The following is a 25,985-nucleotide window of genomic DNA, read 5'->3' as shown; positions in this document are numbered from 1 at the left end:
TTTTTTTTTTTAACCTCAGACTGCTTTCAGGATTTTATAGTCATAGATTTTCAGTAGTTTGATATAACTAGGTAGTTTGTTTTTATTTTGCTTGAGGTTTGACTTGTGAGGACTTCCTCCTCTCCATCCCCTCTACCCCATCAAGGTTATAAAATATTCTCATTTTCATGACTTCTGTAAGCTTTTAAAATACCCCATTTTCTCTTCTTTTAGAACCCATCGGTAGCTATGTTAGGTCTTTCAAGGTTTACTAACTGGAGAGATTGAGAGCCACACTATTAAGATTGAAAATTCTGTTTACTGAGTCAGAAAGTTAAGAGATCACTGGTGACTGTAGCAAGGGATAGCGAGTGAAAGATGACATGTGCATAAGAAAGCAAGAATTTAGGAGTGAGTAGGAATTGAAGAAACAGAAGGTTTTACTGTAGTTATGTGTTTGTAATTTGCCCCATAATTTTTGTTTCATTTTTAGGCCTTCATCATGGCCAGCATTTCCTTTCCCCTCCTTTTAAAAATGTTTTGGGAAACTATTCATCATTTTATGACATAATTTCATGTGAGTGCTGATAAACTCCCTATCCTTAAAAGAAAAGAGTGTTCTTACCAAGGAACTAGTGTTTTTCTTGATTTGAGAATTGAAGTTCTTGACATTGGGCATTCATTTGGCATTTTAATTATTTTTCTTCAGGAAAACACAGTTTACCTTTTTCCCATGTTATGGCCGCGCTTATAAAGAAGTAAAAGACTTGAGGCTTCTCTATTAGCTTTCATTTTCTTAGTTTTAATGAATACTAGCACATCACTGAGTTGATACATAGCATTAATCTGTTGCAGTTGTCAGAGATGTAAATACTCCAGTTTTTAAAAATGTAGTTAAGAAGGATGGCTTCATTGGGTAATCTTTTCTAACTGGGTATTTTTTTTACACACAGGTTATTAGATAATTACTCTATCAACTTAGAAGTTTTAACTTATACAAATGCTTGTGTAATTGAATGTGAATTGTGGAAAGTAAAACAGCAAAGAAAGGGAACAAAAATTGAAAACAAAAGCAAGACACCTGTTTCTTGAATAGAGTTCTCCAGGGTTTTTTTTTCCCCCCCAACTTCCTAAGATTTCATTGTTGATCTTATAGTCAAAGATAAAATATAATTTGGAGGGTTTATTTGATATTTTTACTATATTATAGTTAGTATTAGAATAAAGAATGAAAAAACAAAGAATGATAAATACTTTAATGCTTAAAAATTGAACTAGCTTTGGAGTAACTTTACTTACATGATTCCATGATGAATGTAGTTTTAGTCTGTCTTTATTTGGGATCTTTTAATCATAAAATTTTTAGAATTTGGTAGACTTTATCAGAAAGCCTGGTTTCATAAGCCAGGTGTTTATATCCATAGATTTATTGTTGAAATACTATCTTTTTTCCTCCCCAGTTCAAAGCAGTATTCAACGATTTCAAGAGAAGTTTTTTATTTTTGCTCTGACACCTCAGCAAGTTAGAGAGATATGCATATCCAGGTAAGAGTATTGTTTTGAATGGTTCTCCACATGTCAGTGTATTAATTAGCCTGCTAAGGTTGTTGTAACAAAGTACTGCAGATTGGGAGACTTAAGAGAAACGCATTTTCCCAGGAGACTTGAAGTCCAGGTTAAGGTATTGATAGATTCAGTTTCTCTTGAATGGGGCTGCAGCATCTGCTGTCTTTGAGCTATGTGTTCACACGTGTGTCTCTCCTCCTGTGTGTGTCTTGGTCTTATAAGAACACCAATATGTTAGACGAGGATTCCACTCGTAGGAAGGACTTCATTTACCCATTACATGTTAGGGCCTCTGCTTCCACATACACTCACATTGGGAGTCAGGGCTTCCACATAAGAAGATGATTTTTTTAAATTAAACAAGATGATTTTTTTAATTAAAGTTAACGCAACAAAATTTAATACTCTGTTAGAAAAAAAAATTAACTTTTGAATAAAATCTGAGGTTATATTTTGAATTACTGTTTGTTACATGGAGCAGTAACTTTCTGGTATAAAGTGGTCTAGGCTCATGTTTTGTTTTTTCTGCCTCAGTCCTGGAATTGATCACTCCAGGGAGCTCTGGTTCTTACTTTATAACATTTCTACCTCTTTTGGGGGGTGGGGGGGAGGGGAAGTGGTTCATTTGGTTCTATAACCTACTATACATTTTGGATGGTTGTGCTTCTTTTGTCATTCAACTCTGCGTGGTTCTGAAACTTTGTATGGCAGGATTACTGGGGAGCTAGAGTCCAGATGCCCAGATTTTATTCATATCAGTTACAGTAGACTCTGAGTGTGCAACACAAACAGTAGTTTGTAATTCTCCCCAAATGTTTGCAGTGTGCAACAAATCTGAGAACCCCTGTTGTTCACCTGGCTCCATCCCTTTGCAGTAACAGTAGTAAGGTCTAACATGCATTTTGGCTGGGTGGTTTTGTTTTCTTATTACATCTTGTGAAGACAGATCAGTGAGTTCAGCTCTATTCTTGATTAAAGTACTCCTTCCACTTGGCATAGTATGGCTCTAATCGTCCCCTCTGTCTCTCACACTGACTTCTGTTCCATGTTCCCAGGAATCAGTCTGTGATTCTTGTCTCATGATCTGTGATAGTGCACTCTCTGAAGGGGTCTTGTCATTTTTATAGTGCTGGCTGCAAAATCAGTCACCAGTATTTCCCTCTAGAGATCTCTGTTGCTACTTTGATGACCCCCACATGCATCAGTACTCCGAAAATTGGACATAACCTTCCTCCCAAAGCTGCCTTTCTCTTTTGTTTTCTCATTTAGTCATTCAACAAATGTTTATTCACCATATGGCACAGACGGTGTTCAGGCTCCAGGGGTGCAAAGTCGAAAAATCAATAGCCAATAAGGAGATTTTTTTTGCTTCATGTATTGACTACTATTGCCTATTTTATTAATGGCTTGGGACTCTGCCTGGACAAAGCCTCTTTATATTACCCCACAATGTACTGATCATAGCTGTCAGCTTGCTGTACTACATTGTTCGTTTATGTCTCATGCTTTAAAGCTTGAAGCAAGTTGGAGGGAAGCTAGCATAGTCCTACTAGCTGGCATGTGAATTCTGTCTCAGCCACTTAGGTCTACATGTCCTTTGGTACGTTCCTAAAGCCCACTGAATCTCATGCACCATTATGGAAAATTGAATGGCATGACTTGCTTTTCCGCCTTACCCTGATGATTGGTATCTCCATCTCTCAGTTTGTGCCTTTCCAAAGCCTGGTAGCAGTTAGTCTCTTCCCCTTATCCTTCTTTCACGTATCTGTTTAGTCAGGGAGTCCTGTCAGCCTAAAAATCATTCAGTGGTCTTTACATCTAAAGTAACTTCATACTCTCCCCTTTTGTGTATGTAATTGTAGTAACCTCTTGGCTTTCCCAGCAGACTGTGCCATCTTTCTAATGCCCAGTTTGTCTTCTCCTCCTAACAACCCTGCCGTGACAGCGCCATTGCCTTCCTTGCAGTTCTCTTAAGCATCTCACTCTCCTCATCTTCGATGCCACCCCATCTCCTGCCGCTTTTCCCCACAGCCTGTCTGCAAGTAGGTTTACATGGTGTACTTTTGCGTAGCCTCTTCCTCCCTACTCTGGCAAATCCTAATGTTTTAAGAATTTATTCAAGTCTTAACTGTTCTGTGAGTCCTTTCCAGGTTTCTCACATCCCATACTTTCTTAGTGTACTACATATTTACTTTCTATCAAAGCATTGTGCCATTGTTTTGAGTACTTATTGATGAAAGCGGCTTCCATTATTTAATGTTCTCAAAGCCTGGCATAAAGGAAATGTCTGCTTTATATTTGATGGATGAATAAGAACAACATGTGAAAGCTCTTCGAACCATAACTGGTAGAAATGTCTGTGAAGGAATTTAGCACATTGTAGTTCCTAAGCTGACACAAGTTTCCCTCACTAGAATAAGGCATAAGTCCTTAGCTATTCGAAGCCCGTTATAACACGTTACTTATATCTCTTTAAGTTCATATTTTATAGTTTTGTTTTCAAATTGTTTCCCAGCCTAGTAAGATTCTGCGGTGTATCTCTGCGTGCTCCTTACCATTTACTTTTTGTTGAGAATCTGTACTAGTGAAACCGCTGATACCGATGAAAATGTGAGACCTTTGAAAGCAAACATATTTAGCTTTAAAATTTCAGTGCCTAGACCTGAAATAGTTCTTGATTTTAGTGAGTAGGATAATATGGATTACTCGCAAGAGGTAAATATAGTCTAGGATACTGGAATATTTTGAATACACGTTTGAGAAGGATGGAGCTACTACCAGGGAAACACAGACCAGAGTTAACAATAAGAGCAACCAGCTGCTTGTATGTGTTGAGCTCTTCTTACTTTCCGGCTCTTTACATGTATTATTGACATGTTTAATGGTCATGAAAATGCTGCGAAGGAGTTGCAATACTTTTCCATCTTCAGCAGAAGTAGAAATGGAGGCACAGAAAAGTGAAGAATTGATAATTCTCCCAAGAGCACACAGCTGGGATTGTAACGCTTGAGTAGGTCATTATTTTGCTTTAGTGTTTTCCCAGTGAACATAACGAAGTGGAAACAGTGAGGAGTTTGGCCCATTTAGAGAAAGATGAGGGTTAAATGTTTTCTCAAGAAAAGACTAACGACTAGTGACTTTCTGAGAAAATGCAAGATTTACGATACTGGCTAAGGATGTTACCTCTTAAGTTGTGATGTGCATTCATGTTACTTGGGGCATCTTGTTAAAATGTAAAGTCTTAATTTTGTAGGTCTGTAATGTGACCTGAGTTTCCATTTCTGATAGCCTCCCAGATAGTAACAGTTTTGCTTCATAGTGGACTCCATTTTGAAATGGTGTGGGTTTGGAAGGTTCAGTGCCAAAGATACTTTACTTGGGACTCTAATAGGTTCTCATCCATAAATTATAAGTGGTTCTGTGTCCTTAACTGGGTGCATACTTATGAAGCTGCCATGGTATAGAGATGTTGAGACTCAGGTCTTGGTTCTTTGTTATAATCACCTGAGAGTGACTATAAAGATTAATGGTCATATTTGACTCCAGACCAATAAGAATATCTGATAAATGGGCCTTCACATTAAAAAAAAAAAGTACAAATGATTAGAATACTCATTCAAGAGTTAATTACCACTGTACACAGATTAAACTCTCTCAGACTCTCATGTGTTCCTTTTCATATTAACCAAATCTTTAGCCTCTTAAAATAAATATTGCTTCATACAAGTGCTGCAGTACTTGAAGTTGCCATAAAGACATGACTAAAGAGTCAATTAATGAGGGTCATCACAATGGTGCTTTCATTAGGACTTGCTCTCGGTTCTAGGAGTCATCTCTTTAAGGATTATGAATAAAAAAATCAAACAGCTTTTTTTCTGTTGAGACTGTTGTTGTGAATTCTCCTTGTGCTTTCTTAACCTAATTGCTTTCTCTTTCCAACAGGGATTTTTTGCCAGGTGGTAGGAGAGATTATACAGTCCAAGTTCAACTGAGGCAAGTTTGAAATTTTCTGTTTCATTTTATACTGGCTGGCTGTGTACATACAGTTCTGAATTTGAAGATACATAAATATGTTTGCGAACACTGTTTAAGAATAATTTCTCTTTTTTCATTTAATGTAGACTTTGCCTGGCAGAGACAAGTTGCCCTCAAGAAGATAACTATCCCAATAGTCTGTGTATAAAAGTAAATGGGAAGCTGTTTCCTTTGCCTGTAAGTTGCTTTTTATTTACCATGCTTGTGTATATAACTTCAGTATAGCTAGTGACAAGTCCTAGAAACTGACAATTCTGTACCAACGAACCATCTTGGCTTACAGATTGTGCTTTTTCCATTGAAGAGATTCTTGACTCATTAGCCACAGACCCTGGTTTTGTGTCTAGAGAAGATGGAAAAGATAAGGCTGAAACATTTTACATCAGAAGGCAAGGAAACAGTATAGGCTCTTAACAATTTTATCAGGTGGCCCAGTAGCAGGGCAGGCTTGATGGGTGCCTGATTTAGTTGGGCCTTGGTTGTGGATGAGGTGAGACGATGAAAGGCAGAGACTTGTGAGAAGGACTGAACATGGGGAGATAAAGGATTCCAAGCTTGGGTCTTGATGATGCACTGCCTTGAGGGGATGAATACAGTGATATTTGCCTGACAGCTTGTCATGAGCAGTGAAGCAGAATGTGGGTCTCTGTATGAGGATGGACATAGTTTATGTACAGTCTGTTTCTGACCTGAGAGCTCTTGAACTGTTAAATCTTAAAAAGAACCCTTAATTGTTAGAGTTGTGCTAGTGTTTACACATTCACTTAGGTTTGGATGGCTTCTAAATTGGTACAGCACTGTAAAAGGCCAGCAAAGCCATAGTCAAAAAAGTAGTAGAGCACAGCCTTTTGTTACCGTGCTCTGCTGCTGGTGAAGGTGTTTTGTTCTGAAGTGCTGGAAAATTAACGATTCCACCAGCGTAGTAAGTTGCCATTTCAGCACAGCAGACTATTGAAAAGGAGGTGAAATTTTTAGCATTCCTGCCAAGAATCTGGCTTGGCTCTGAAACGAGTTCGAGCAACACCTAAGAGAAATTGAGTGGGTCATGAAACATATGGCAGGACTCTGGGCGCTGCAGAGCCTGGGTTAAACATTGAACACCAAAGTGAAGAGGGTCCATGGCCAAGATTGACCCTTGTAGAGATCTCACTTCTTGGTTGTTTAGGGGTCCCATTTGTTTCATACACCGCCTGTAGTTTTAGAAAGCCGAGAAACAGGTAGTCTGTGAATTTTATAGGGTTTGAACAATGAGGCTGCATGACTCTAAAGGTGAAGCTGTAATCATTTGAGATAGTGTTCTGGGGGGATGAAAGTAGAAACTGCAGAAGCTGCGTATAGATTTGCTTCGGAGATCTTTGTCAAATGAACTTCAAAAGGGAAAATTGTTAGAAATAAATGAATCCTAACTATTTAAAATATTCCAACTGTATCCTGTTGTCAATAACCAGGTTTTGATGGTTGAGTGGAGTTGATGCTGATGATCAGTGGGAGAATGTAACAACATAACTCAAAATTACCAGTGAATCAATCAGTCATGGGGGTAGAGAGTAGACTTAAAATGCTTCAGGTGATTAAGACTAGCACATACTTGATTCTGAGTTTGCTAACGTCTCTTTCTTCTGATTCACTGTCAGTCTCCTTCCTCCTGTTGCCCTCTTCCTTGTCAAATTGGCTCATGACATTGTTGCTTGCTGTCTCACATTTTAGTTTGCACTCTTCTCCATGAACTAGATCATAGGTCATTTTTGCCATCTTGGTAGACCATGTTGCATTGTTTTTGTCTTGGTTAATCTACCAGTGGGCATTATTCTCCAGGCCAGGAACAGGCAAAGCAAAGTTTCCCTGATAATGGTGTTGATATTCTTGTGCTTGTTGACCTTTGAACCAATTCCTAGAATCTTTATAAGAGTACCTTTTTCTTTAAAGATTTACTGATGTATACAAGAACTGGGATGTAGGCCAGAGGTGCAGGGGTGAGAGGATTCACCAGAGTGGGGAGCAGAACAGGCTGATCTACTGAAATACACTGCTGAGGGGAGCATCAGACGAGACAGGAGAGGTCTGCTGTGCCATGTGGATCAGTTCCCTGGCCTAGGATCAAACTTGTGCCTCAGTAGCTGGCAATAGCTTGGTAATGCTGAGACTTTGGCCCCTGTGCTGTAAGGAAGGCCCTGTAACTTTTTTTTTTGTTTTTTTAAAGATTTATGTATACAGAAGTGGGGTACAGGCCAGAGGTACAGGGGCAGTGAGAGAATTTACCAAAGACAGAGTGGGGAGTAGAATAGGCAGACTGACGAAGTACACTGTTCAGAGGAGCAGCAGGCGGGACAGGAGAGGTCTGCCACCACATGTGGATCACTTCTGGGACTGGGAATCGAACTCACACTGAGGGGGCCTCGGCCAGCTTTGCAATGCTGCGCTCCAACCCACTGAGCCACCAGGAAGGGACAGGATTATTTATTTAAGATTTATTTATTTGTACATACAGAACTGGGGTACAGGCTAGAGGCTCAGGGGCGGTGAAAGGCTTCCCCAGAGACAGAGTGGGTAACAGAACAGGCAGATCAACGAAGTACACTGCTGAGGGGAGCAGCGGGCGGGTCAGGAGAGGTCTGCCACGCCATGTGGTCACCTCCGGGGCAGGTGGGAATCGAACTCATGCATGCGGAAGTGGCTTTAGCTTCTTAGTGCTGTGCTTTAACCCGCTGCGCCACCAGGGAGGGCCTAAGATAACTTTTTTAGTGAGTTTTTGTGATTAGATTTATTTCACATGAACAACTTTAGTTGGACTTACTCCTTGTCCCCTCATTCTCATATTTCCTTTCTGTCACTTTTCCTTTTCATAGTATAATAAAATTTTAAGGATCTTCTCTGTTCTATTTTTAATGATTTCAAGTTTTATTCCTGGTTGTAGATTGTGCAGATGTGAATCCCCACTTACTGAGAGCTGTCCTAATGAGTGCATATATGAGTTAGTGAGGCATATTCCTTAGTTGTGATTGACACATGTGCTTCTAGTGCCCAGTATAAAATACCTGTACCAGTGTTTCTGAGGTGTTTATTTTAACATCCCTGAAACAACTGCTGGTGGCCAGGTGGCAACTGTGATGTACTGTTATTGCCTGCACTTGTACAACCTTGATGGAGTCCTGTGGCATGGCTGATGAGTTGCATTCTTGGTTTTTTCAATCAACAGAGGACATAAGGACATTTTGAGAAATGAGCAAAAATCCTGGCTTTTGTCTGAAAACCTTTGATCTGTGGATCAGCATTTACATGTGTAGTTGTGTGCCATTGACTTGCAAGGAAATCTGAGCACTGTTAGTGGAAGACACTATGGTTTTAAGAAATACTTTCCTGAAAATACTGGATGGTTTCTCTCATAGCAGGAATATAATGGACCAGGCGAGAAAATAATGATGAACATATAGACCAGAGACATTTTGTGGGGGTGAAGTGGGGACTGGGCTCAAAAACAGTGTGGGGAGGGAAATGCACTGGACTATGGTGATGGCACATGGGTGATTGGGTGATGGGAAGCCCAAGGGAATTGCAGCTGAGATGGAAAAATGCACAAAATGATGTAAAAATAAACTATTATATTATTAAAAAAAAAAAAAAAAAAGACTTTCCTTGCCCTCCCTGGTGGTGCAGCTGCTTAAAGTGCAGCACTGCAAAGCTGGCCACATCCCCGTCATGTGAGTTCGATGCCTGCCCCCAGGGTGACCCACAGGGCACAATAGACCTCTCCTGTCTTGCCCTCTGCCTCCTCTCTGCAGTGTACTTCATCAATCCCCTGCTCTGTCTCTGATGAATCTTCTCACTGCCCCTGCACCTCTGGCCTGTACCTCAGTTCTATATGCATACATAAATAAATATTAAAAAAAAAAACTTTCCTCTTCAAAGCTCTTAGTGGTACAGAGTATGGAAAACAAGCATTTGATAACCGAGTGAAAGGTGGTTCAGAAAATTGCTTTATATATCCAAAAGGAAATCTTTCAGCTAATTCATTTTGCTTATATCTTCTTGCAATGTATACATCAATAAGTAGTGATATTACATTGTATTATTATTATTATTTTTCTTCTCAGTGGCACATAGTTAAATTTGATCAGTGACTTCTTAGGTTCTGTGAAAAATGGCATGATTTTTAACTTGTAGTTTTCTACAAAATTATCATTTTCGTTTTGAAAATCACAAACTGAAATGGCAATTGAAATTTGGCTATAATGTGAATCAGAATATGTACATTTGCTGTTTAAAACAAATACTTGATGACTAGCACAGAATACAGTTATAGCCATCAGGCTGTTAGAATTTGATGCCAGTTGAAATATTTTTACATGTGAGCTTGACATGGTCTTAGAAATGATGGTCTCTGTTCCACCTGGAGAGAAGTTAGTAGAAAACATGTTTATCACGAGATTTTAATAATTCTTTCAGATCGTTTTGTTTGTTCTTTCTGTTAGTTCCCAAAGCTTGTTCTTCCTCTTTCCATGCCCAGTATGTGAATGCATTGAGTTCCCAAGCCCAGTCAAACAAAGAGGTATAACTTTGTCTTTAAAAAGATTCATAGCCAGTGTTGTAGTATGTCAGCATCTTTAGTTTTAATTATGGAACATGAATTTGTGTGTGTACGTTTCTTGAGAAGCATTTTCTAATTCTTTAAAAATAATTTTCCTTTTTTGAATTGGTGACCTTAGAGTGGAGACTGATATCCTGGGTAAATAAAAATAAGTGAAATTTGTCAGGATCCTGTATCAAGAGAAAAAGTTTGACCTTCTTCACATAATTTAAGGTTAACTTTCTTTCTTACGGTTGTAGGGCTATGCACCACCACCTAAAAATGGAATTGAACAGAAGCGCCCTGGACGGCCTCTGAATATCACATCTTTAGTTAGGTTATCTTCAGCTGTGCCAAATCAGATTTCCATTTCTTGGGCATCAGAAATTGGGAAGGTAAAAATTCTCTCCTCTTGTTGCATGAAATTTGGAATGGTTTATTTATTATTACTATTTATTTATTTATTTATTTATTTATTTATTTATTTATTTATTTATTTATTTATTTATTTCTGAGGCTACTGGCTCTACCTTGTTTAGTTTTCTGATTAGAAATTCTTAAGGTTAAAAACTTAAAAGATTTCCTGAGTATTCCTGGAAAGGAATAAAGGTAATGATTTATCACAATGTTCTTAATGGTTGTTTAAGAAATTGTAAAGTTTTAAGTATTTATGAAGAGAAACAAAGCTTTGGAGGGATTGCTTTGTCAGTTTGCTTGTAGGGCACTGGTCCTAATTTATTTGCATGAACTGAGTTGGCTAAGGATTCAGAAATCCTTGTTTTAGTTACAGATTGACCATTATTGATTTTGACACACTTACTAAATCATCTTGAGGCCTATTTATTGTAAAGGTTATGTAAAATCTAGAGAATATGTGTTGTGTGCAAGTATAAAGGGTGTTTTTAGTAAATGATCATAAACATTGAAGATGCTGCAATATTTTTGTTACATACATAATGGCAATAATACCTTTTCCTTGTAATTAAAATAATAAACTGGTAAAATTTGCACCATAAATAGGCTATTTAAATGCTACTTAAAAGAACTTCTAGGGCATTAAAAATGAGCTAAAATATTTTGTTGAGCAAATATTGACAGTTTTGCTTATTGTAAAATCCATTGAATGAGTGTACATAATGAAATGGCAAGATAGATTTTTAACATTTAGGTGAAATAGTATATCAATGCTTCATATCTGAAAATAACTAATGTGAGTTCCTTTGTGTGAGATCTAAAATTTAAGAGGTATGGGACTGGACACTTTCTGGCCTTGCTGTTTTGAGTTTTTTAAATCTTCCTTTGTCTTTTACTGTAGTAGCTGCCCCATCCCCAGTAAAATATCCACTTGGGATCAAGAGTTAAATATATTAAAGTTTTCCTCAAAAGAAAGATGGACTTTGGGGTTTACTTAATTAATTTGTTCAAGGCTATATAGCAGGTGACAGTCTCTTCTGCCGGAACTAGAATTTCAAACTACATTTGAAGTGTCAATTCAGACATTGGTGTTTGAATATTGATTCTTTGGAGGGACCCCCTTATTTATATTTTCCAAAAAGGTTTATTTTGATTTATTTATGCATATAAGAACTGAGTCCAGGCCAGAGATATATGTGTGTGTGAGGGGGTTAGTGGTGATGAGAGCATTTATCAGAGACAGAGTGGGGAGAACAAGCAAAAATACACGGCTCAGTGGAGCAGCAGGTAAAACAGGAGAGGTCTGCTGCCATGTGGATCAACTCCCTGGCTGGGGAGTGAGTTCGTAGATAGCTTCCGAGTGCTGAGACCTGACCATCAGAGGTGCCCCTGGGCCCCATTTTTTAATATTCTAAGAACCCTGTTAACTAAAATCAGAAATACTCCAATTAGAGGTGGGCATCTAAGGACACATTTTCTTTCAAACCATGGAGATGACCCCTAATGTACCAGTTTTGCTAAATTTGAAGCGCAATCCACTGACCTAAGCTGGATGTTTTCCGACACTGTTGAGAAATACTTAATAGGATCAGGGTTTGCTTTTCTCTTCCAAAAGTAGTTGATTTTTGTCTCCTTCCTGTGGAAATTATTTTGAATGTTACTTTTAGAAACTAGAATTTCTTCGGTATTTTATATAAAGTAGACTATTATGTCTGTTTTTAATACAGATTATCTTTCTTTTATAGAATTACTCCATGTCTGTTTATCTTGTACGACAGCTCACATCAGCCATGTTATTACAGAGATTAAAAATGAAAGGTATTAGAAATCCTGATCATTCCAGAGCACTAAGTAAGTAATGTCTGAAGACTGACCAAATGAGATGATTTAATGGGGGTTGGGGGGAATGTCTCATATAATATATTAATACAGGAACACTTTGGGCATAATTGTCAGAAAAAATCTAAAAATAATTTTTTAGTTAAAAAATATTTTAAGAATGAAGCCCTGTATGCTGAAAAACTTCTTTCTTAGAAACCACTCCCAAGAGGATCAATTTTAAATCCCAACAACTCTGAATTTTGCACTTTTACCTCATTAAGATAAAGAGACATCAGCTGGATGGTAGTTTTGATGTACACATTCACTTTAGATTAGGAACTCAAACCTCCAATATAAATAAAGTGTACATTAAAAGCAAGAATAAGTGAGTTCTTTTTGCCGAAGAAGTCTTGGTATCAACAATAACATTTGCCTTCTGAGATATACTACTTCGTAATTTTGCTTCCATAATATATTATAGTAGGGTAAAAAGTCTAACCCAAATTATAAATAATTAGGTTTAGTAACTGAATTCAATTGAGCAATACGTTTTTCTGGGAAAGAAAAGTATTTTCCTTCAGTTAGCGGCCATGTCACTGAATGGGCCAATAAGGAGAAAAGGACTCATAGGTTGAAAAAGCAACATAGAAGACTGTTGAAATGGTGTTTTGTTCCTTATAGTTCTACCATTTCTCATTGCCTCAGACAGAATTGTTGCTCTTTCTGCTCAGTCTGAAAGCTGAGGAAGCTTTTCCCTAGTTTTTCTTGCTTCTAGTTCCAGTCCCATTCTCCCTATAATGGTATTGAGAATCAGACATTTGAAGATGTATGTACTTAGTAGCTTGTATATGCTGTAATTTGCATATATGAGTCACAGAAATGTCACCATGTCCATAGTAATTTTCACTTGTCAAAAAAGGTAGACTGTACCTTTTCTATTTACAAATTTAATAGTTGTTGCAAACAGCTAATATTCACTAATTAAAAACAGTCGGAATGTGTATTTACTACACAACAGAAGGTCAACTGTTACTTTTTTAATTCCTTTCCTAATTTTATTCTTCTCAAGTCTGAAATAGCTTTCTGCTTTGAAACTCTTCCTTACCTGCAGTTTTACTTTTAAGAAGAAAATTTAAAATTCAGTTAAGTATGTGATGTAGAATTTGTAAGTTCATAATTCTTTCAGCTTATACTGTATGACTGTTTACAATACATTGACACTAAATATTTTAATTTCTGTAGGTTTTATTTCATGTAGTTCCTTGAATTATATGGAGTGTTGGGGAAATTTCAAGTAAGATGATATGTATTTCTGTAATTTCTTTCATATGTCAGAATTAATTAAAAATGAAAAAAAATTTTCCCTTCTTTTTAAAGTTAAAGAAAAGCTTACTGCAGATCCTGATAGTGAGATTGCTACAACTAGCCTTCGGGTGTCCTTGATGTGCCCTGTAAGTAAGACAATAAAATAATCAAGGATGTTTGATTTTTATACATTGTTAATTTTCTTCTAAAAATAAGCATGAGAATGAATGCTATGTTATGGCAAAATTCTAAATTTATTTTCCCATTTAGACATCTTCATAATTAAGTGTTATAAGTGCAAAGAATGTAAGATTATTCATTCACTGACTAAGTAGAAGAGACCTTAAATGACAGGTATTAACAAGAGAAGAGAACTTTAGGTTCAGAGTAGTGTGTCACAGTTAATGTTATAGATAATCCATAGCTAATAAACACATGTTGAGAACTGGGTTCTTTTTTTTATTTTTTTAATAAAAAAAAAGATTTATTTATGCATACAGAACTGGGATACGGGCCAGAGGTGCAGGGGCAGTGAGAGGATTCACCAGAGACAGAGTGGGGAGCAGAATAAGCCGATCGACAAAGTACACTGCTGAGGGGGGCAGCAGGCAGGTCAGAGGTCTGCCACGCCATGTGGGTCACCTACAGGGCCGGGCATCAAACTGTAACTCACACTGAAGTGGCTGCAGCCAGCTTGCAGTGCTGAGTCCTTACTCATTGCACCAACGGGGAGGGTTCAAGAACTGGATTCTTTTATCAAAATAGTAAAGGGTATTAAAAATAGCAATAAAATTACAGGAACCTAATAGATGTTAATTTATACTAGTTTAATGAGTTAGAATGTATGCAATGTTTTACTCCGGTTGCAGTGTGCTTTTAAATTATAGAATAATTTTATTTTATGTCTCCTAACCTAAGACTGAAGATGAATCAATCAGCAACTCAGATCCTCAAGAATATTTGGTACTTAGATAATTGTAGGGGAAATACTGAAGGCTTGAGATTACTGGAAACTTAATAGTCTAATTTCAGAGCTAATGCCAGCTCACATGAAAAAAGAGTCGCCTGAACGTAGTACCAATAGTTGTGCTATTGGAATCCTGAAAAAAGAGGTGGGAGAGGTCAGGAATAATATAAAACCTTCTTTAAATCAGTAGTGTTGGAGGGAACCCTTTCCAGATGAGACAAACTTTATGAGAAATGTCATGAAATCAAGAATTTATAATATAGTTTGGACGGAATTTGGTATCCAACCATGTACAGTTTTTCAAATGGATGGAGAGTTGTAGAGTCAAAGACAGGAATAACTTGTTGAGTTCCCTCTATCTGCTCCTTATTTGACTACTTAGAAAATCTGTATGGAGGAATTTATAGATGAGGAATCCATTTACTAGAACAAGGATAAAAAGTTGGGTTTTCTGACATTATTCCATTTCTCTTGATAGTATCTATCCTATGTTGCCAAACTGGACTTTGGTATAAATATCCTGATTCTCAGTCCATCTCTCTATTGCTCTGGAAAGTGGTGATTGCAGATGTATTTCTTTCTGAAGGTTTTTTTTTTAATCATTAATTTAAACTAAGTTATTTTTATTGAGAATGAATCGCATTGGGATTGTTTATAGAAATTGGGAGCCTGGGGTTATCAAACCCAGAGTGAAGGTCTGCAGCCCCGCAGGGAAACACGTTAGTGCCTTGAGGAGGAGATGGCAGGTGCTCACGAGCTGTGCACAGACATTCAGGCATGAATTCTTTTGAGTATTTTGAGGGTCAGGTTTCCCTCCTCATTTTATAGAAACACATGAAGTTGCCATTTTTTGGTCAAAAAAGTTGGACATGGAAATTTTTTTATTCAACAAACATTGCTAGTGGCATTCTACACACGGAGAGTGCAGTGGGAAAGGAACTCATGCAACCTTTATACTTTAAGATGTTTTAGTATGCCACGTTATTTTATCAGGAAGAAAGTACTACTCTTCTGGCCCGAGGAGTTCTTCAGTTGCACAATGCTATGTTTTCTGTGTTCTTTGGAACCTGTTGTTTGGGTGGTTTTGTCCTGTTTCTTCTTCATTTTACATGTGAACAACCAAAACATAATGGCCAAACTTACTAATGGGTTTTCAGACTTTCAGACCAGTGAAATGATGTATTAGACTGGCTAAGATTCCTTCCATTGAAGAAGAAGGCACAGTTTCTTTCAAATGTGTTGATTATAGTAAAAAGAACAGTTTAAAGAAAACTAAATTTGAATTTGAAGAAAAGAAGTAAAAGATCGGACAGTATTTGATCCTACTTTTGGATAATAAACCCACGTGTTTTTTTCTCTGCTGACAGGTGACAGCAGGTCTGTTTTTGGACTGCTCTTTTGAGCTTTTCCTTAATACTCATCAGATTTTTTTCAGAGCACTTTCTAAGGAAAGTGATGGTCTCAGGCTGTGCCAGGCTGATAAGAAGTTGGGTAGCTAACTGTAGTATAGATGTATGTTAGAAGCCCAATCCAAGATGTTTTGGTCAAATCAAGTGGTTGACTGGTAGAAGTTAGATGATTAAAGTTGTTTTTGAGGAGTGTTAACTGTTGAAGAAAGCAGAATGGACTATAGCCAGCTGATTGGAAGTAACTTAGGATCTAGAATGGTGACACGGAAACTGGAGAAGAAAAAAAGGAACACATGTACTTGCAAATGCAAGGGGAACTCTGGGTTTGTTAGGCAAAAAGAGAGAAAATGATGCCTCAAGGTAAAGGAAGAAATGTCTTTTTTCACATCATGTTTGTAAAGTGATTTAGAATAAATGGAGCCTGCTTAGTGGGTTCTGAGCACACAGTCCAAAACTTATGTCTTGAGGGCCACAGGAAGGTAATTTCACAGCAATTACTGAAGAAGGATCTCAGAGTCTGTACAATTTTATTGTTGAACATTTGAATTTTATACTGGAGTTGTGTGTTGGTGTAGTCAGCTAAGTGATTTTCAGTGTGTCCTGCAGAGGAGGCTGGGTAGTTGAGGAATAGAAAAGGAAACCAGGTTTGATTTTTATCTCTTAAATTCAGTATGTTTCCCAGAACAAAGGGATATGCTGCTATTAGTAGTGTGGAACAACTGATGTGAGCCATTTTCACTTTTTTTTTTTTTTTTAGCTCTTAATGCATAATTAAGATGGATGATTTTAGATATTCTACACTGAAGTAAAAATCAGTTTAGATAGTAGTTACTTGTTACTTAAAAAGTGTTCTGTTGTTTAGACTTCATTTCATGCATAAAAACAATAAATCTCAAAATAGTATCATCTGATTGAATAGAATTTAGCACATTCATAGCTTTTTTTGGTTAGTACGTGCCATCATCAGTATTACAAATTTTTTTGGACTTTGTAGTTGGTAATATATGCCTTCTTAAGACACTAGTGTAGGATTCATTTAAAAACTAACAACATCTGTAGTTCCAGATGTTGTCATCTCTGTGTACTTGGAAACCCTAAAGCGATGACAAGAAGAAATGAAAATAGTACAGAAGAAAAGAATAGCAGTTTGCAAAGTGTGGTCCAGTGATACTTGCTGATCCCTAAAACTCTTTGAAGCAGTCCAGAGTTCATAACTACTGTTATGATAACACTGGGATTGTCCTTTCTTTGCTCATTTTCTTAAGAGTAGACAGTGATAGTCTGGGTTGCCACTTCCTAACTTTGTAATGTTTGTTTGGCTTTTTTGTGCCTCTGTTTCCTCATTTGTGGAATGGGGAAGGTGATATATAGCAACCCCAGAGGATAGTTGTTAGGTTTAATACAAAGTCATCTCTCAGTTTAATTTAAATTACTCCACTTTGTACTTTGCATGTAGGTAGAACTATATAAACCTTAGTTACTGCTGTGATGACGAGATGGCTGAATTATTTTCTTTTTAAATTACAAAACAGCTAAATACTCATTTTATAAGAAAGAAAGTAGAACTAAATTAAAAGGAAAAAGGAGAACATCCTGAAAGTCTTACCCTAAAAGTCAGGAAATTAACAATGTTATAATTTTGCTGTGACTTCTTCAAGGCTTTCTAGTACATGAAAAGAAGTTTTCTCTTTACTTCCTTTCCTTTGCCCCCTTTCTAACCCTTCCCCATTTATTCTACCATTTGATCAGTAAATAGCAAGCACGTGCTCCATGCTAGCTACTGTGCTCTGAACTTGTATTACAATGATTAACATTGACATAGACCATGTCCTTTTGGGACTCATAGTAGGAATGACAGATTTTCTGTCAGGATAACACAGCTGGTTATAAACTGAAGATATCTTCTATAAGGGAAGTTTGAAAGTTTGTACAGAAAGACTTGATCTGACCTAGTCTGGGTATATGTTTTCCTACTGGTACACATCTACAAACTGGAATGAGAATTTAAATAAAACTATAGTTATATAAAAATAAATTGAAATATCAACACACGTAGTTACATAAAAGACTTTAGTAAGTGAAAAATATATTTGCAGTTCATATCACATACATGAGACTGATTAATGTAGTGGTTCTATAAGTAGATAACCAAAGGGAATTAGGAAGGGTTATGAGTACATGGAAACATAAATGACTCTTAGAAGTGAAGAAGTAGGCTCAGCTTCCCTTAAAAGGGAAATATAGTCACACTTTTCACCTGTCAGATTGATAGAGGTCTAAGAATTCATGAGCGACAGAGTTAGGGATAAACAAGCACATTCATACATGCATATGCGTAAAACAGTAGGTAACATCTGTAGAAGTTTGTCAATGTGACAGTCATCAGTGCACATTCCCTTTTTCCCAAGAAGTTCACTTCTAGGATTTATCCTATAGATGTTTATTATAGCATTATTAGTAGTGATAAGAGACTGTCCATCACTACGGTACTGCTTCAATAAATAATGATCTCTCTGTATCATATACCACATATCAATTATACTTTTCATATTGTGATAATTTATGCACTGATAGATGTGAAACAGTCATGAACGCTAAGGTATACTGTGACAGTAGGTGCAGAATTGTGTATTGCATGCCACCATTTGTGGAAAAACACATTTTTAAAAAGATTTGTTTATTTATGCATACATGAACTGGGGTATAGAATGAGAAGATTCACCAGAGACAGAGTGGGGAGCAGAACAGGTGGATCTGCTGGAATGCACTGCTGAGAGGAGCAGTGGGTGAGTCAGGAAAGGTCTGCTGTGCCATGTGGATCACCCTCCTGGCTGGGGATCAAATTTATGCTGCAATGGCTGCGGATAGCTTTGTAGTCCTGCACTTTAACCCCTTTTGCCATTAGGGAGGGCCCCTGGAAGGTGTATTTTTAAATACATACTTAATTATGCATAAAACAGCTATGAAAGACTATTCCAGAGATTGATAACTAGTTCCCTCTAGAACAGGTAAAGAGGAGGTATGTTTTCACGGATATATAGCTTTTCCTACCTGTGATGTATTTGCAAAAAAAGAAAAAAAAAGTTTTTTTAAAAGTCAAAGGGGAATGAATACAAAAAAATATAAATAGTGATGATGCAAATAATTTCTGGTTTGAATTTTCTTTTTCATTTTCAGCATCTTTAAGTATGATTTCTTCAGTCTTCTGTCTTCTTTGAGGCTTTGTTCTCCTACCTGAAATGGTTTCTCATTCTCTGTAGTTAGGAAAAATGAGATTGACAATCCCGTGCCGTGCAGTGACTTGTACACATCTGCAGTGTTTTGATGCTGCCCTTTATTTGCAAATGAATGAGAAGAAGCCCACCTGGATTTGTCCCGTGTGTGACAAAAAAGCTGCCTATGAAAGTCTAATATTAGATGGGTAAGTAGAGCTAGTAGCTCTTAGCCATGCCATCCAGATATTTGTGTTTTCTGACTTATACTTCATTATATTGAATCTTATTTTTAAACTGTGATTAGTGTCCTCTTTATAACAGTTTGTTGGGGGTATGAGACTTGTGGTTTCCTTTAACTTATGCTTTTTAAGATTGTATTTCATAGCACATTAAAGATGAAAATCCAGTCATTTTGCTTACTTAGAACTTTTGAAGAAACAATTAGTGTCTCTACAAAAATACACAGTAAATAGATGGAGTTGCACAGATGTTCAATTTGCAGTTGGAATTAATGCATAGATTTTTCTGACTTGGAGTTGACTCTCTAAGCGTTACGTTGCATGTGTAATATAGTTGTCAACAAGTGTGATATACCCCTCCTTTTATTGAATAACACTTAAAAAAAATTGGAATAGCTTGTGTCAACCAAGTATCAGTATATGATTTAGAAAATACAATTAATGAAGATTAAGATAATCAAAATCTCATCCTATGGTGGTGAATTTTTTACTGACATATTAAAAAGATTGAAACCACACTTTGTATAGTAATTTGTATGTACATAGGATTTTTTTCTCACCAAATAATTAAAAGCCAGTCTAGATCTTGAAAGATTCTTGTACAGCAAATTTTTCTTAAGATTTAAAAGAAATTTGATAATGATGAGTAAGTACAACTTGTTTCTCTTTATGTATTTTGCTAGATTTTTACTTGTTTCATCTTTTAAACTTATTTTGAACAACTTTCAAATATAAAAGAAGTTGCACCTGCAGCAGTTTCCTGTATAATTTGACCCAGATACCCATGTGTTAACATTTTGCCATATTTGTTTCTTCACCTTCCCATTCATGCATGTGCGCACGCACACACACCTTTCTGGTGTATGTGTTTAGAGATGATGATTAAACTATTTTCAAAATTTTTTGAACCATTAATATTTTAGGGTATGTTTCCTAAATTCTTGACATTCCGTTATGTGGGTATACTACTAATAATTTGAATATTTTTCTGCCATTCTAAAGTATTTTTCTCTGCTTTTTCTGTCTTAAGTTACCTTGTGGTAACATTTTTGAAGCTGTTTTTTGTATATTTCCTTAAATCCTTAGATACTGAAATACAGAATCAGATTATAAAATCAGAATTTTAAGGTTTTGCTATTTATTATAAGATATTAAAATGCAGAATCAGATTATGAAATTAGAATTTTAATGTTTTTACTATTTATTATTAAGATACCTTCAAGAAGGACTAAACTACTTTCATAGTAAGTTTGTTCACTTGCTTGTCAGCATTGTTTAAGTTCTCGGTCTTCTTACCAACTGATCATATTAAATACTGTTTTTAAAGTGCCTCTTATCACTTGTCTAAAGTGTGCAGTGTAAAAATGCCAGAGCAAACATTCATTCTTATATAGTAGTGTTTCTTTTGTCTCCAAGGTACTATGTATTACATTATTATTTCATCTTTGAACAAAGCCATTGATTACACTTAAGTGTTTTTTAATTGGCTTATAGGCTTTTTATGGAAATTCTCAATGACTGTTCTGATGTGGATGAGATCAAATTCCAAGAAGATGGTTCTTGGTGTCCAATGAGACCGAAGAAAGAAGCTATGAAAGTATCCAGCCAACCGTGTACAAAAATAGAAAGTATGTGCAGAGGGGCAGCAGGGGACAAAGCACTGAGATGTGGACAGCATTCTCTTGTACTGAGCTTGGCCGCTAGGACTCCATTTGCCATTCGCTTTGCTGACTTTATCTCTTAATCATCTATTACATACGTGATTTTTCTTAAATTAGTTTTATTCTTTAAGAAGTATGTTGAAGTTTATACTATTTATAATCTACTTTCTCATAATTTTTTTTTATATAAAGTAAATGAAACAGTCACCTAAAATCATCTTTACATATGGTGTTTCTTATAAGAAGAGAAGAGATAAATGACATTTCTGTGGACAGTTATTACGTTGTCCAGGTGGAGGTGTGGCTAGACAGACTATCGTCCATTGCTGGGCAGGTGGCCACGGGTTGATTGCTTAAAAACTGAGCAAATTAAAAAAAAAAACAAAACAAAAAACTGAGCAAATTGGTTCTGTTTCTTTGTGAAATAATTGACCATTGCTTTGGTTACCCAGGATGAACTTTCAGTTTAAACTTTCTGCACCTGTCCATACTGAGTGGGGCAATTAAGACCAGTCTCAGTCATCGAAACCCATAGGTGAACTGAAAGTTTCTATTAATCTGACATAGTCTACTTACTGCAACTGAGTTTTGTGTTGACTATATTTGACATTTTATCAATGTAATAATAGCATATAATGTCCAAATGTAATAATAGCATATAATGTCCAAACTAGAAAGAGGAAAAGTAAAGGAGTCTTGTCGTTAAGGGTAGAACAGTCAAAGTTTCCCTCATCTTTGAGGAAAACAGTAATTTAGTTGTTTGGTTGCTCCTCTTATCAGTTATCATTCATTTCCTGCTAAATAGTTTATATTTTCCTATGAAATGGCAACTATTCTGGTGAGCAGAAGAGAGGTACAAAGAGATGAGCAGATAATTGATAATAAAAGGTATAGATGTCTGAGTAAGTTAAGTGAGCAGTTTGGAGTATTTTCAACTTTAGAAGGTTCTGTTTATCTAGTGCTGGCTTAAGGTGAAACACCTGCGTTCCTTTGCTAGCCTGGAACTGATTCTGACTTAACATTGCCACATGTCTGTGAGAAGACAAAGCCAGTGAAGTCAAATACTCTCATCCGTGGCAGGAGACCTTCCTCCTTCCTCCATAAGTCTGTGAAATGATTCTTGCTGCTTATGTGGGGAGACAGTGTGAGTAGCAGGTTCTTTGCCAATTCATTGACAGCACTGGGAAGCAGCTAAGGGCAAGGTTAAGGAGGCTTGATCCTGAGTCAAAGCATAGAGGGCATCTTTCCCCCCCAGATCAGCAGTCATTTTATAGACAGATGTCTGGAATTAGGGAGTTGGTCTCTGCCCATGGGGCAGTTTGTGGCTGTACTGGCTATGCATTCTTCTTGCTATACTGCACAGTTGAATTCTTAAGGACTAGAGTTTGTATTACACCTTTGATATATATTTTTCTTTTGTTTTCTAAATGCAGGTTCAAGTGTCCTCAGTAAGCCTTGTTCTGTGACTGTAGCCAATGAGGCAAGCAAGAAGAAAGTGGATGTTATTGATCTAACAATAGAAAGTTCTTCTGATGAAGAGGAAGACCCTCCTGCCAAAAGAAAATGCATCTTTATGTCAGAAACACAAAGCAGCCCAACCAAAGGGTTTGTTAATTTATAGTTCACTATTGTTTATTATACTTGGAACTAACTGGTCTTGGGATAGATTTGTAAATGTCTCTGTGAGTTTCATAACTATAGAAGGCTGTTTTAATTTGCCTTTATTCTATTGAAATGTTTTCAAGTGAAATGTTTATAGAAAGGCAAATTTTGATGAAGAAAATGTTCCCATCTTTGGGAAGTGGGAGTCGAGAGTTTCTCATGTCTAAGTTATCTTATATTTGTTTTATTTAATACTTGGTACATTTTCTTGAGTCTATTTATAAGGAGTAAATTTACCATCCCAGACCAATCTGAGGAGGCATGGTGTAATGATGTGGAGTGGGGAATCTGGAAAGTGGATTTCAGTTCTGGCACCTCTGCTTAACTCTTGCTCTGTTATCTTGGATGAATACTTAATTTGTTTGAGTTTCCTTTTTCTCTTCTGTAAAATGAACTTGAATAATGCCTACCTCATAAGATTATTTTAAGGTTTCAATAGATGACAAAAGAATTTAGTTTCAGTGTTAGGCACATGGTAGTTTCTCTATTGCCTTTTCTTCTCATCCTCCCCAGGGCAAAATATGGACAAGTAAATGCATTCTAGCATATACTCTTTATAATTTCTCTGGCAGAAACCATTAAATGACTGGTCTAAGTATTTAGCAATACTTGCTTCTTATATGGGGATTTGGAAACCTATAAGAATGTGTCAGAGCATCTCTTGACATCCCATTACTGCAGATCTGAGCACGCCACACTCATCACTAGTCTCTCAATGCACTCATGTTTTCTAGTGACTTCACTGGGGTATAATAAACATGTCATAAGATTCACCAGTCTTAAATATTCACCTGTACGAGTTTAAGTATTCACCTGTACAAGTAAATGATTTTAGTACGTCATCATCTCATTGTCACAGTTAAGTTGCAGAATATTTCTAACACTCAGAAAACTTCTTTCATCTTCCTTTCCAGTTCATTATCACTCACACCCAAAATCTAGGCCACCATTGATTTTTTTTTTTCCATCTTTGTAAATCTTATTGTTCTATACATTTTATATAAGTAGACTCGGTGCACTTCTTGCACCTTTTTTTTTAATCAGTATTTTTGAAACCAATAGAATTAAATGATTTGTGCTGCTTTCTTCATTATTAAAATGCTTGTATGTTCAGGTGTGACCTACATATCACAGTAATGATGTATATTTTAATCAGAATTTTTTTTTGTTGTGGAACCAAAATGCTAAAAATACTTTGAAAAAATACTTTTTTCCTTTTTTTTTTAAGAAGACTTAGGACTTACTGTTTCTTTTAGGCAATTTGGCACTTCTAGACTGTAAATGATAAAAAATGAAGCCTTTTTTTTTTTAAATGGTTGCTGGAGGAAGAACCAGGGTTATGAGTACTCACATATGATATTTCCAGACTTACTCTGTGTTTATATCCTTTAGAATATTCTGGAAAAACATGGGTTGCATGATGATAGACATAGAGATGGGGGACCTCACGGATTGAGGTGGCCTTGGAGGGTAGATCTGGTGGCATACTGGAAAGGTCTTGGCCGCTGTCTGTCCTGTAGTATTTGATGAGGACGTGAAACCTAGAGGAATACCATAGATATTTGATGACAGAATCTTAAATCACCACAAGGAATAAAGGTAGTTCATACCTGTGGCCAGCTACCAGAGAGATAGATGTAAGACTCCTCATCTAGATGAAAAAGAAAATGAAAATTAACAGTGTTAAGCATAAGGTAAAAATTTGACTAAATCAGCAAATCTTGGTTAAAAAGCTCTAAATTGCACCTACATAGCTAGCTCATCCCATAACTCAGTAGGACTCTTCGCACCCAAACTAGATTTACATTTCAACAGCCATTCAGAAAACCCTTCTGAAACAGGCTCACATGGTAAGATAAAAGAAAGTTCTGAATTCAGTCTTGGGAAATCGTTTAATTATGTATTAAAACGGCATCCATTACCAAGTAAGGGTTTATTTGAGAATGCTTTAATATCAGAAAATACAGAAGATACAGTGATAAAAATTAAGAGTGTTTTGAGAAATGACAAATTCTAAAATTAAATTGAAAAACAAATAAAAGTAAAAAAGGAGATATGTTGATAAAAAATAAATTTTATATAGTTTTCTTAATAGATGCAAGCTGGAAAGGCTTTCAGTAAATTAATAGCCATTCTTGATAGAATCTCTGAAATATCAGAATTCATTTACTAGGTTTTTTTTTTTTAAGGATTTATTTATTTATGTATATAGAAGTGAGTACAAGCCAGAGGTGCAGGGGCAGTGAGAGGATTCACCAGAGACAGAGTGGGGAGCAGATCAGGCAGATGGACAAAGTAAACTGCTGAGGGGAGCAGTGGGCAAGACAGGAGAGGTCTGTCACGCCATGTGGGGCACCTCCAGGGCAGGGGATCGAACTTGCACTGAAGCTGCTGCGGCTCATTTGCAGTGCTGCGCTTTAACCCACTGCACCACCAGGGAGGGCCTCATTTACTTGTTTTAAGAATAACTATTCAAGCTGATTTGTTCTTAGGCAGCATAGTAGAAGAAATACAGTGTCTTGGTTACATACTGATTCCATTTTCGTTCCACTTTAAGCTAAATAGCCCTCATTTGGAGCATTTCATCAGTGCTGCTCATTAAGGCTAATGAGGAAAGCAGAGGAGGATAACCGGGGGGGGGAACACGCCACTGTCACGATGGGAGCAGTTAAAAGCAGAGCATTATGGGCCCTTCCTGGTGGCGCAGCGGATTAAAGCACAGCACTGAGAAGCTATAAGCCACTTCCGCATGAGTTCGATTCCCGCCTGCCCCGGAGGTGACCACAAGGCGCGGCAGACCTCTCCTGACCTGCCCACTGCTCCCCTTAGCAGTGTACTTCGTCGATCTGCCTGTTCTGCAGCCCACTCCGTCTCTGGTGAAGCTTCTCACCACCCCTGAGCCTCTGGCCTGTGCCCCCGTTCTGCATGCACAAATAAATAAATCTTTAAAAAAAAAAAAAAAAAAGCAGAGCATTATGGTGATAGCTACCTTGAGTTCTTAAAAGAGAGACGTTGATAACTGGGATCAGTTTAGTCTTTGTTACAACTTTTGGCACATTTAAGTCAAGTAGAGGAGCATGAGTGAGCCTCTCCAGTGCTGTGGGAGGACTCTGGTTACATCACTTCTGCAGAACCTTCCAGGTATTAC

General features: G+C 37.0%; 1 protein-coding gene across 3 annotated transcripts in view; it reads left to right on the top strand.

Moving 5' to 3' along the window:
• PIAS2 (protein inhibitor of activated STAT, 2) overlaps window positions 1-25,985 on the top strand; it is a 51,104-nt gene that overhangs the window by 12,462 nt on the left and 12,657 nt on the right. For all 3 annotated transcript variants that reach the window (XM_012725897.1, XM_012725898.1, XM_004683882.2), the window contains exons 3-11: window positions 1,440-1,524; window positions 5,488-5,538; window positions 5,667-5,757; window positions 10,405-10,539; window positions 12,304-12,409; window positions 13,757-13,830; window positions 19,321-19,481; window positions 21,009-21,142; window positions 22,609-22,780. In XM_012725897.1, coding sequence (XP_012581351.1) covers window positions 1,440-1,524; window positions 5,488-5,538; window positions 5,667-5,757; window positions 10,405-10,539; window positions 12,304-12,409; window positions 13,757-13,830; window positions 19,321-19,481; window positions 21,009-21,142; window positions 22,609-22,780 — 1,009 coding nt within the window. The remainder of the gene's footprint in view (window positions 1-1,439; window positions 1,525-5,487; window positions 5,539-5,666; window positions 5,758-10,404; window positions 10,540-12,303; window positions 12,410-13,756; window positions 13,831-19,320; window positions 19,482-21,008; window positions 21,143-22,608; window positions 22,781-25,985) is intronic.

The sequence above is a fragment of the Condylura cristata genome, unplaced genomic scaffold, assembly GCF_000260355.1.
Source record: "Condylura cristata isolate star-nosed mole 26May11 unplaced genomic scaffold, ConCri1.0 scaffold00016, whole genome shotgun sequence".
Classification (NCBI taxonomy): Eukaryota; Metazoa; Chordata; class Mammalia; order Eulipotyphla; family Talpidae; genus Condylura; species Condylura cristata.
Note: the sequence above shows the minus strand (reverse complement) of the source record. Positions and strands in the feature narration are given on the sequence as shown.